Consider the following 12,322-nt stretch of genomic DNA (forward strand, 5'->3'; position numbering starts at 1 on the left):
ATGGGACTGTGGGTGGTGCCCAGCCCCGCTGATTCACCCCGTGTGCCCCAGACAAGGGCAGGAACCGGGGAGGAGCCTGCGGTGGGTTTGATTCGCCCATCCCACGCCTCTACAGTCAATCCCACCCTGGAGAAGTTCACTTTCCCACAGTGACAGTGCCAGAGCTGCAGCTGAGCCCAGGGCTCCCACCCGTCTCTGCCCCTCGAGTCGCCCAGGGTTAGGATTTAGGGACTTCTGGAAATTTTTAAGCAGCGTTCATCCCTTTGGCTATGATTATGATTTAAAAAGGAAGATGTCCCGTTTGAAATTTGCAGGGATCAAACCAGCCAGCAGCAGCCCTTGCTGGAGAGCTGGCACACTCGCCTGCCCAGAATAACTCCTGCCGCAGCCGTAAAAGCAGGATGCCCTGTGTCTGCTCTCATGGAAGGGATGCAAGAACCATCCAGGAATAACCCCGGGAGGGGCCAATCCGGCCGGATCAGTGAGACCCGCCTGCCGGAGCAGAGATGGTCACGGAGATAGGATGTCTGCAGGCAACAGCTTCCTCCCGGGCAGCTCCTATCTGATGCAAACTGCCCGTTTCCCCCGCGCCAAAGCGCCGGGTCCGCACGGGCAAAGTCACATGTGAAGGTCCTTCGTGTTTTATCCTGGTTTTGTGCTTTTGTTTGCTTCAACTTCCTAGATCACGGCTGATAGCGGGGAGAGACTCCGCGCTCCGCCGCCGCGGTGCCCCGGCGCTGGGAGGCTCCGGGTGGGTTCAGGATGCAGTCGGGCGATGCAGTGGTAGAGGGGAGGTAAATCAGGCCCTGGTAACTCGTGAGAAAAAAGGCTGAGATGTGAGAGCGAGACATCGTGCCAGGGAAACAGCTGGCAGCAAGGTTGGGATGGGGTTTGGGATGGCACTGGAGGGAGAAGTGTGGGACGGGAGGGGAGAGAAGCAGCTGAGATTGGGGTGACCCAAAGAACAGCCCTGAAAGTGGCAAAACGGGAAACGGCGCTTCCTCTGCCCACGGTCCCGTGTGCTCAGTGGGAAGTGCCAGGCCCTGGCCGTGGGAACGGCCCTGCCGGCAGTGTCCCAGTGCCTGCCCCCACAGCGTGGTGTGGGGACAGGGGGGATGGGGCAGCACAAGGCTCTGAGTGAAGCCCCTTGGCCGCCGTGCCCTGCTCCACGGCCACAGCAAGGGCTCCATGTCTCCATCACGCCCTGATGCCGCATTTCACCCCAGGGAGAAATCCTCTCCTACCCTCCTGATGCCTTTTTGGGCTACCTAAAAACAGAGGCCAGGCAAAATTAAGATAATTAAAAGCAGTTATTTTTATTGAAGGGCCTTCAGGTACATTTCAGGCAGACAAAGCCCTCCTAGGGGCTACACCCAAAAATGGACCATACTTCATAGAAGTATGAAAACCCATGACCCGTCATCCATTTTGTACCAAAATGTACCTGAAAGCCCTTCAGTAAAGAGAACTGCTTTTTATTCCCTTAATTTTGCCTGGCCTCTGTTTTAAGGTAGCCCAAGAAGGCATCACTTCAGCACTGCACCCTGGAATTGCTGGGTCCAGCATGGAATAACCGGGTTACCCCTTGGCTCTGCCACAGGGCTCCATCCCCATGAGGGCGGGAGCAGGAGAGCTGGCCAAGCTGGTCAAGGTCATTCCCACAGCATCTCTCTGGAACATCCCCATCCCTGCTCCATGCTCCTGCTAAAGACCTTGGGATGCTCAGGCTGAAGTGGTGATGGCCATGCCCACACCATGGGATAGGGTTTGCCATGAAAACTGGGAAACTGTGTGGGAAAGTGCTCGGTGAAGGACGAGGAGGGAGTAACAGATGAGGGAAAGCAACCAGGATGGAGCTGGGGCCCGGTGAGCGGGAGGAAGGGAGGCTGGTCGTGGCTGTGTGCTCAGCAATAGGAAATGCTTTATTAGCTGGGAGTGGTGGAGAGAAGCCAGGCAGGAAGAGGCAGTAATAAGAAACATTTTTTTGACTTCTCCCACATCCAGACCACAGAGCAGCTGCCAAACGGCTGCGTCGGACAACGGGGTCGCCACGCTGAGCCCCTGCAGCCAGGCCGGGGAGGGTGACAAACCCACAGTGGGACGGACACAGCTGGTGGAACCCCCACGGTGACAGGATGGGTGGTGGGAGAGGAGCAGACCCATGAAGATCCTCGGAGTCGGGGCTCAGGGCACGGAGCGAAGCTGCCCCAGATCCAAGATTGCGGCCGGGAGAGCCTCGCCAGGGCCGGGCAGTGCTGTGGGCTCCCACAGGACCTGGATGCTGTAGGTGAGTGGGAAAGAGCTTGTGGGGTCTGGGGTTGCTCAGGGCTTCCTCTTGATTTACCCCCAAAATCAGGATTTGGCCCAATTTCCTTTGTGTTTCATGGGACACTGGTGTTGACATCAGGGTTAGAGAGGCTGAAATTTGGGCCAGGGGCACAAATCAGGGTTCACATCAGTCTGGTGGCAGCAGGGTCTGTCCCCAGGTCCTTGCTAAAGAGATGGAATAATAAGCAACCACAACGAAAAAGCTGGAATTGACATGGGAAATGGGGAATTTGGGTGTATTTTGAAAAGGCAAGGGGGAAAATGAGGGAAAGTTGACAGCTCTGCTGGCGGGGGCTGCAGCAGGCAGTGGGCTCCAACAGCACAGAGTGTGCCACCTCAATGCTCCCCTTCTGCACTGCCAAATTCCTCCTCTCAGAGGGGGGTGGCCAAGGAAGACCCAGATGGTCACTAAAGAGGCTCCATCTCCAAAACCAAGCTGGGGAGAGCCCCACCATGGAGCTCCTTCCCAGTGCTGGCACTGGAGCCCTCTGTGGAGGTACACAAGGCACAGGGTCCTTTTCCCTGCTCTGCACCAGGAGCCACAGGCAATGCCATCCCCACACCAAGGTGAGGTGAGCGGGTTTTGCTGCTCCCTTGAGCAGGTTTTGCTGCTCTCTCTGTGTGTGATGCTCATGGAAAGGAAATGTCCATCGGTGAGAGGGGCTGGGCTGCTGGAGCCCACTGGAGGGTGACTACAGCTGGATCTGTGACCCACCTGCAGCTGCAGGCAGGGAAACAAAAATTTCCCGAAACCTGTTCCTGAAAGCAGGCTGGAGCCTCGGGATCTGTGGCAAAGCTCTGCCCTGGTATCCATCCAGTCCTTCAGCCCTGCAGCTGGAACACGCCTGGCATGCCTGGCACACCTGGCTCACCTGGCTGGCACCAGCACTGGCACGAGGGGCTCGGCTGTGTGTGAAAAGGCAGCACAGGGAACTGAGCCCTGAGCCACATCCCGTGGCTAAACCCCCTGTCAGCAGCAGAAACCACAGGGGAAGGAGGAAGAGCTGGGATTGAGGAGCTGGGCCAATCTGCCCTGGTAAAAGCAGGGATCCCTGAACCATCCCACGCATCCCGAGGGTTGTGCTGGCCACCCTTCCCTGAGCTCCTGTGGTCTCCTGCTCCATTTTCCCTCTGCTTTTCTCTCCATGGGGGTGATGGGGAAATTCCCCTTCCCCAAGGTTTGTTCTTGCTTCAGACCCTCGAGCTTCAGCACAGCTGCGTCTTGCTCCCAGCCACTCCTGCCAGCGCCCATGTCCCATCCCAGGGATTTCCCTTGGGGTTTTTTCCTTCTCCTGATGCTACAAATCCCAAAGAATGTAATAGAGCACCCAGCCAGGCGTGGTAAGATGCTGTGGATGTCAGGAGGGCACATGAGCTGATGAGAAAGGAGGAAGGAAGGGACAGGGATGGGTATGCCAGGGCTGGTTTGTGCCATTACTGAAGAACCTGTGATGTTTTTCCTGTGGGATGCCAGGAGCAGCTCTGGATTAAGGTTTGCTCTCAGTAACAACAACAATCCACGGGATGTTTCACTTACAGCAGAGTTTTGGGCGAGGCCCTGCCTGCTTTTGTATCTCATGGCAAATATCCTGCAGCTGTCTAATGGTTCAGGATTTTGTGGAAGTGGTTCCAAGGAGGGAATTCACCACCTGGGAGACTCGGCCTCCCTTTGAAAATGTGCATCCTGGAGCTCTCAGGATTTCAAGAAGTGTGGTGCTTGGCAGCATCCCAGTGGTCAGGAATCAGCAGCCCAGCTCCAGAGGGGTTAAGTTTTAAAATAAAGCAAATCCCAGACCAGCTCCAGGGGAGTTGGGATTTTAAAACAAAGCTGATCCTGGCCCTGCTGAGGGTCGGATGGGTCAGCCTGCCATCAGTCTTCACACCGGGCACCAAGGACCAGCCCCCAGCTCCTGCCCTCCAGCCCCAGCACCCAGGATCTGGCTGCTGTTTCCTCCCCTCGAGCAGCAACCAAGTGAGCTATTTTGGGGAGGAAAAGCCCGAATTATAGCACAGCTGGAGCCTGCCGGGGTCAGCCACGTCCGTGTGCACTCCCGAGGGCCGGGCTTGCGTGACTCCGCTTCCCCATCAAGGCCAGAATCTAAACAATCTTGATTCCTGTCCCAGCAGCCCTGGGCTGGGCTCTTCAATTGCAGGAAACGGAGCCTTTGGCATGTTTATGTCGGGAACACGAAGAATGAGCTGAGGAGGGGCTGGGGCTTGCAGCCATGGAGCGAGGCGGGGGGCAGTGGGGGGATCGCCGTGTTTGCCTTGGCAGAAATGTCTCTTTCACAAGGAGAAAAGAAAAAAAAAAAAAAAAGGAAGATTAAAAATAGCCAAACTTCCCCCAAAGGCTCAGCAAGGAATTTTGGCTGTCCCAGCACCTCTGTTTGTGTCATTGATAAGCTCCACACAAAAGCACCCCCAGGACTGAGCCCCTGCCCGTGGCCAGCGGCTTTGGCGGCTCCGGTGCTGTTGGGGCTGCCCGTGGTGTGGGGGCTTTGAGCTCCATCCCACGGTCGGGGTCTTGCCAAACCTGGAATCTCCAGCAGAGCCATGGCATCCTCAGGACTGCCTGGCCCGTTGGGGAAGTGGTTTTAGGGAGCAGGAGCCATGGGAACAGCGGGAAATGCCGGTGTGTGGATCACTGGGAGAATGGAAGGAGGCTGGGGCTGTATGGATGTGGCCAGGACCTGGTTCCAGAGCATTCCTGAGCACTGTGGGGCCACAGTGGCACCCCATACCATGGTAGGGAGGTTCCCCGAGCTTGGGAGGTCCCGGGGTCTGTTCTCAGGAAGGGCTGTACCCAGGATGTCCGGAGCCAAACTCCGTTGGGAGCATCACATCCTACCTCACTCTGTCTGTGCCTGCCCTGTGCAAGGACCCCTGTCCTTTGCCAAAGCCCCCATGGTTGGTGAGGAGCCCTGGGGGTGCAGGGGCTGCTCTCACCCCTCTGCTCTCCACAGGACGATGCTGTGTGCAGCCTCTGGCCGGGTGCTGCTGGTGCTGGTGACCCTGTCCCTCAGCTTCGCAGACGGTGAGTGCCAACACAGTGGGGTGACAGCCAGTTAAAATAAGCCCTCGGCTTTTTGGGAGCATCTCTGCCCAAAATAAAACCCAGGGAGGAAGCTGGGCTCCTCAGAGACTGTGCTATGGCCCTCTGGGATGGTGACCCACTCCCCAGAGAGGATCTCAACTTAATTAATTGCGGTTGATCAAAGCGCTTTGCTGTCACCGGAGGGGAGATGGGGAAAGGCTGGTACCACATACTAAAAATGTGGGTTTCTCCAGGCGTGGTGGTGGTGGTGATGATGATGATGATGATGATGATGATGATGATGATGATGATGATGGGAAGCAGGAGGAGCTGCTCAGCACCCCAGGGGAGCACCAGGTGACCTGAGGACAGACCCAGGCAGGCTGCTTTTGCAGGGAGGTCCAGGATAATGTGGCTGTGCTAGGGAGGAGCAGCAGAGCTTACCGGGGGGATGGATGAGTCTCTGCTGAGTCGCTGTCCTGCCCAGGGAGCCACCAACCCCAAACTGGCCCTGCCACCACCTTACGGCACTGCCACCTGGCAGCCTTTGGGGCAGGGGGACAGGAAGTGCAGGATGGCCACCAAAGCCATCCCCTTGCTGTCCCCTCACTGTCCCCTCACTGTCCCCTTACCACCGGATGTCTGGCTGCCCTCACGCTGAACTCACTGATTCCAGGAGGGATATTTTCTGTGCAAAAGGGCAGAGCTAAATTAGGAATTTGGGAGCGTGGCTGCCATCTGAGCCACTCTAGCACCATGGTGCAGGAAAGCACCTTCAGGGAAGTCAGAAAAAACTCCAGGAAAGACCCTGGGTTTGGCACCCAGCTCCCAGAACACCCACTTGGAAGGCACTGGCTGAATTTGGGGATTTTGATCCACCCCGGTTCCCAGGATCAGGCTCCCGTATGTCCCAAGTCTCCTGGGATTCTATGAGCAGGATGTGACCCTGTGTTCTGTAAACCAGTGCATCCCAGTTCATCCCAGCTGCTGGGGCTGGATTCACAGTCCATTCCGTGCAGCCTCTTGGGGCTGTGGGAACAGGTGACACCCAGTTTCAGGGCTGGGACTTGGAGCTCAGTCATTTCCCGGGAGGTGTCAGGATGGACTGGGCACTCACAAAAGCCTTCTCCTCCTTCTGCGATAGTCCCAGGCTGCCCATTCTCAAAATTTGGTTCAGGAGTCTTTAGGACAATGTCCCTGTCCCCAAAGCCACCGAAGCTCCTGGGTGGGCAGTGGGGTGACCCCATGGTAGTGGGGTGATCCCATGGCAGTGGGGTGACCCCACGGCACAATGTGTCCCCTCCCCATGCCTGCAGAGGAGTTGCTGTGTGCCTGTGATGTGCCCCACTGCAGCAAGCCCAACTGCACGGGCAAGGTGTGCTTTGTCAGCAAGAGGAGGGAGGAGGGGATCATCACCCAGCACCGGGGCTGCTTCTCCCAGAACATCCAGGAGCACTGCCACACACCCGTGACAGAGCAGTATGGCATGAAGTGCTGCAACTTCCACATGTGCAACGCCGAGCTGGAGATCTTCCTGCAAGGTACAGGGGCAAGGGGGACAGGATGAGCTGCTCACGTGGCTGGAGATGTGGTTGGGTCTCATCCTTGTCCTCAGCACTTGCAGAGCCACCAAGATGTCCTCAGGTGCCTTTTTGGGCTGTGCCTGCAGAGCTGCCATCCACGGGGTTGATCCCAGTGCAGGGATGCTTTCCCCCACACCCAAGCCCAAAGCCCAGACCTGCACCCTCCCCGGCCCAGACTCATGCTTCCATCCCATGTTTCCCTCACCCAGGAGAAGATGCCCTGGTAAAGACACCTTCCCTACCCAACCTCCTCCTGATGATCTTCATCCCACTGCTCTCCCTCCTTGTCCTCGTGGCACTCATAGCACTCTTCTGCTGGAAGGTGGCCCAGCACCGCCACAAGCACAGTGATTTTGGTGACACAGACCTCATGCTGAAGGCATCCATGATGGGAGACAGCACCTTAGAGGTGGGTGAGCTCCATGAGGGACGCTGAATATCCCCAGGGTGTTTGTGTGTGGGGGGATGGCCTCCATGTTGACCCCATGGCCACCCTGTTTGCACAGGACCTGCTGAATGATGACTGCACCACAGGCAGTGGTTCTGGGCTGCCTTTTCTTGTCCAGCGGACGGTGGCTCGGCAGATCACCCTCATGGAGTGCGTGGGTAAGGAGAGAGGCCAAGGTGGGGGAGGCTGCCCCAGTCACCCCCAGCTGGTGCTTGAGTGATGGCACCACATCTTCAAACACAGGAGGGACCCAACCATGCCAGCCAAAGCCCAGCAGCAGCCCCAGGTTCTTCCCCTGTGCTGCTGACTGGGGAGGGAAGGAGCAGCTGGGTGGGTGAGTGGATGTTGGCCAAGGTCAAAGAGCCCTCTGCTGCTCCATGGCTCTCCCACACGGGATCCAGGTGCATCACTGGTCCTGGAGCACTGCCTGACGCGGTGCCATGGCTGTGCCAGGTAAAGGGCGCTATGGCGAGGTGTGGCGAGGTGTGTGGCACGGGGAGAGCGTGGCCGTGAAGATCTTCTCCTCCCGGGATGAGCAGTCGTGGTTCCGTGAGACAGAGATCTACAACACCGTCCTCCTCCGGCACGACAACATCCTGGGTGAGTGGGTGGGCAAGGAGGGCTGGAGAAGTGGGGCCAGCCATGTGGGGGGGTCCATGATCCCTGGTGTTTGTCCCTGTCCAGGCTTCATCGCCTCTGACATGACGTCCAGGAACTCCAGCACGCAGCTGTGGCTCATCACCCACTACCATGAGAACGGCTCTCTCTATGACTACCTGCAGAGGACAGCCCTGGACGTGGAGACCTGCCTGGGCTTGGCCTCCTCCATCATCTGTGGTCTCGTCCACCTCCATGTGGAGATTTTTGGCACGCAAGGCAAACCTGCCATCGCCCACCGTGACCTGAAAAGCAGGAACATCCTGGTGAAAAACAACCGGCAGTGCTGCATTGCAGACCTGGGTGAGATAGAGGGGTGGGGTGTGGTACCCCAGGGATGTGGTACCCAGGGATGAGGTACCCAGGGATGAGGTACCCCAGGGATGTGGTACCCAGGGATGAGGTACCCAGGGATGAGGTACCCCAGGGATGTGGTACCCAGGGATGAGGTACCCAGGGATGAGGTACCCCAGGGATGAGGTACCCAGGGATGTGGTACCCAGGGATGAGGTACCCCAGGGATGAGGTACCCCAGGGATGTGGTACCCAAGGATGTGGTACCCAGGGATGAGGTACCCCAGGGATGAGTTACCCCAGGGATGAGGTACCCCAGGGATGAGGTACCCCAGGGATGAGGTATCCCATGGTGCTTCAGGGCTGTGGAACCCCACAGATGTGATGCTCCAGGAATGTGATATCCTGGGGATGTAATATTCCAGGGATGTCATGCCCCAGGGTGATGGTGCCACAGGGCTGTGGTGTCCTGGGGTTTTGGTATCACAGGGATGTTGAGCCACATGTATGTAGCACCAGTACAGCATGGACCATACCCGGTATCCCAGAATTTTATAGCTGAATTGATGACCTTAAAAGTCATCCCAAATGACTCTGTCATCTGTCCTCCCAGGGCTGGCTGTCATGCACTCCCAGGGCAGCGACTACCTGGACATTGGCAACAACCCCCGGGTGGGCACCAAGCGCTACATGGCCCCGGAGGTGCTGAGCGAGCAGATCCGCACCGACTGCTTCGAGTCCTACAAGAAGACGGACATCTGGGCGTACGGGCTGGTGCTCTGGGAGATCACCCGGCGGACGGTGGTGAATGGTGAGCAGCTCCCGGCTCCCCTCGAGGTTACGCGCCCGTTCCCTCCTTCCCTCCTTTTCTTGCTGCCTTTTTTTTTTTTTTTTCCCTTTCCTTCGCCCAGAAGATTAGCTGTAAATTATAAACACTGTAATCTAGTGTCAGCACCCGGCTCCCTGATTAAAGGGCCCATTAGACTCAATCAGTGCTTTGTTTGTTCAGCGCTGATTAGAAAACAAGCGGCTTCAAGCGCTGCCTGGAAAGCGGCCACGGCCGGGACCTCCGGCCGCTGGGCTTGGCTCGGGAGCTCGGGACTGGGGCAAGGGGTAGAATCCCCCCGAGCTGGGGATGAACCTAACTGGGGCTGCCTGGCCAGTGCTGTTCATCACGGCAAAGTGCATTAAAAGCATTAATTAAATGGTGGGCGCTGGCGGGTGAGGCGGAAGGTCCCCCCAGGCGCAGTCTGGCCGGAATAATCTCATTTATGGCTCCAGGACTCCCTCAGATTACACATTTACTCCAAATTACCCCAGCCTTGCCAGGAATGACCTTCAACCGGCTGGGTTTAACTCTTCCAGGATCCCTCACTCTCCAGGACAACTTCAGGGGATCGGGGAACTCCAGGGGACCCCGAAGTTTTGGGGGTCACCCCTCGGGGTGCAGGGAGCTGGTGGGGGCTCGAGGCTTCCCAGAGACATTAAATCCCACGGGGACATGGACATACGCAATCATTAAGCAGAAATTAGCTGGGCCAGCCGGCAGGTTGACCACCAGGTGCTGAGTGGAAGTGGCCACAGTGCCAAGGGCTGGTACCGGTGCTGGCATTGGTGGTGGGGCTGGTGCTGGGCTGGTGCCAGGGCTGCAGTCGGTGCTGGAGCCACCAGTGGTACCAGAGCCAGCTGCCACTGCCCCATGTGCCCAGGTGAGGCACATCTCACCGGCGACCCCCTCCCGTATCCCCCGAGGCGGGAGCAGCTCGGTGGTGCCGGGACCCTCCAGGTGGTCCGTGATGTGCAGGATGGGGGTCCTCACGCCACCCCCATCCCACAGGGATCGTGGAGGAATATCGGCCACCCTTCTTCGACGCCGTGCCCAGCGATCCTAGCTTCGAGGACATGAAGAAGGTGGTGTGCGTGGACCAGCAGACCCCCGTGATCCCCAACCGCCTCTTCTCCGACTCGGTGAGTCCTGAGCTCCCCATCGGGGGCACCGACCCCTCCCACCCAGAGCCGGACCTTTGCTACCCATTAAACCCTTTTCCATGTATCCCCCTTTTCGTGCCTCCCCAGGTTCTGTCGGCACTGGCCAAGATCATGAAGGAGTGCTGGTACCAAAGCCCCTCGGCCCGTCTCACCGCCCTGCGCATTAAAAAGACGTTGAAGAAGTTGAACAATTCCGTAGAGAAGCCAAAACCGGAGCAGTGAGTGCCGGGAACCGGGCACCGGAGCCACTGACGGGCTGCACCGGGGACGGGATGGCTCCGGTCACAGAGGGGATTTGCTCACAGCTCCTGCCTTTCCCACTCCTCTTTCGAGCCGGTTGAATTTGCAAGCACGGGGAAAACAAAACAAAACAAAACACCAGAGGAGGAATCTTCCACCCGGCCATAAAAATATCCCCTGGACCTGTCACCCGACACCGGCGCGTCTCGATGGCAGCTGGTCACCCACCCCGAGTCCTGGATGCCACGGCGAGGGGCACCGACGGCAGAACCACCCTGTGCTGCACCCCCAGCCCTCGGGGCACCGACCCATCGGCGGCCGCGGAGCTGCCCAAACCTGCCCGCCCGGTGCTGGCAGCGGCAGGAATTCCCCGGCAGAGCTGCGGTGCCCGGAGCACCTCTCGCTGAAGGAGGGACGGGTTTAGCTGGGAAAGGATGGTCCAAGGGCAGCATCCCCACGACCAGACCAGATCCGCACCCTGCATTGTGGCAATCCCAAAAACGAGTAGCTGCCGGCGCCCAGCATAGCCTGAGCATTCCATGTGGCAGGATAGGGGTCCCACGGTGATCCTTCCTTGCCAGGCAGCCAGCATCTCCCTTGCCAAAGAACTGCCCTTTTGGGTCTTGGCCAATATTTTGGTGTTTTCTGAGGTGTTTTGGTTCGGCTGACTTCATCCCACATTGTTCCCTGCCGTCCCAAAATCCACCCCGTGCTTGGAGATGTTTGGACATGACCAGGATTGGGCGTTCAGCAGAAGCAGCTTTGCCACATAACTATTTAATTATTAAGATTTAATATATTTAATAAAGTGTAAAGCTATTTTATCACCGAAGAGCTGCCAAACCTCCCATGCTGGGCACTGGGCACCACGGCAGGATGGGTCTGGGCACTCCTGCGTGATTCAATTTATGGCTTCACCTCCACATCTCCAGCAGCACCATTGGATCCCGTAATAAACCCTGCTCCAGCCTCGTGCCAACCCTCTCCCTGTGCCCGTGAGGGGCTGTGACTGCTCCAGGGGGCACCAGTCCTCCAGCTCTGAGGGGTTTGCACAGCCAAAGCTCCCAGGATGGGAGCAGAGCTCGTTCAGCTTCAAAATGTTCTCAGCACATCATAGCTGCTGCCTTGGTCTGCACCCAGTCAGATACTGGAAGGAACTGGGCAGCGAAGGGCAGCTGCTGGTTCTGGGCAGGGCATGAGGTCATGGAGAGTTTTGGGTGCCTTGATCTGGGCTTGGAGAGCTCACCCTGGAGCTTGGGGTGCTCTACCAGGGGTGTGGGATACTCAGCCTGCAGTTTGGAGTGCCCTAACCAGGGTCTGGAGTGCCCTGCCTGGAGCATTCCAGGGTTTGGGATGCTTAGTCTGTGGTTTGGGGTGCCCTACCTGGGGTTTGGATGCTCAGCCCTGGGCTGGGGTGCCTTACCCAGGGTTTGGGATGCCCAACCCCAGTCTTGGGTGCCCAGCCCAGGGTGACTCAGTCGCTCCCTGTCCCAAGAACACATACCCCCACATCAAGCATGCACACACACAAATCATGCTTGCACACACAAATCATGAACACCTGCATGCACACATCATGCCTGAACTCATGGCCCGTGTACAATGAAACACGTGTCAGGAATGCTTGCACACACATCACACACTGCACACACACCACGCATACACATAACACACTGTACACATCACACACACACTGCACACACACGTCACACACTGCACGTATCACACACTGCCCACACATCACACATC

The 12,322-nt window shown here is 57.7% G+C and overlaps 1 protein-coding gene across 1 annotated transcript; it reads left to right on the plus strand.

Annotated features, from left to right (window-relative positions):
• Positions 1-2,242: 2,242 nt before the first annotated feature.
• ACVRL1 (activin A receptor like type 1) lies at positions 2,243-10,555 on the plus strand. The gene is made up of 10 exons (XM_062510969.1): positions 2,243-2,287; positions 5,292-5,362; positions 6,679-6,903; positions 7,155-7,354; positions 7,452-7,551; positions 7,847-7,993; positions 8,078-8,353; positions 8,958-9,155; positions 10,182-10,312; positions 10,421-10,555. Exons 2-10 carry the CDS (start codon positions 5,296-5,298, stop codon positions 10,553-10,555), a joined length of 1,479 nt encoding a protein of 492 aa, XP_062366953.1. The 5' UTR covers positions 2,243-2,287; positions 5,292-5,295.
• Positions 10,556-12,322: the final 1,767 nt, after the last annotated feature.

This window comes from Cinclus cinclus, chromosome 30, assembly GCF_963662255.1.
Source record: "Cinclus cinclus chromosome 30, bCinCin1.1, whole genome shotgun sequence".
In the NCBI taxonomy this organism is placed as follows: Eukaryota; Metazoa; Chordata; class Aves; order Passeriformes; family Cinclidae; genus Cinclus; species Cinclus cinclus.

Excerpts from the sequence above, each read along its gene's own strand:
- ACVRL1 (XM_062510969.1), top strand. The coding sequence starts at position 5,296 with ATGCTGTGTGCAGCCTCTGGCCGGGTGCTGCTGGTGCTGGTGACCCTG. Across the intron at positions 7,994-8,077 it reads CCGGCACGACAACATCCTGG|GCTTCATCGCCTCTGACATG; the intron begins GTGAGTGGGTGG and ends GTCCCTGTCCAG. Across the intron at positions 8,354-8,957 it reads GTGCTGCATTGCAGACCTGG|GGCTGGCTGTCATGCACTCC; the intron begins GTGAGATAGAGG and ends CTGTCCTCCCAG.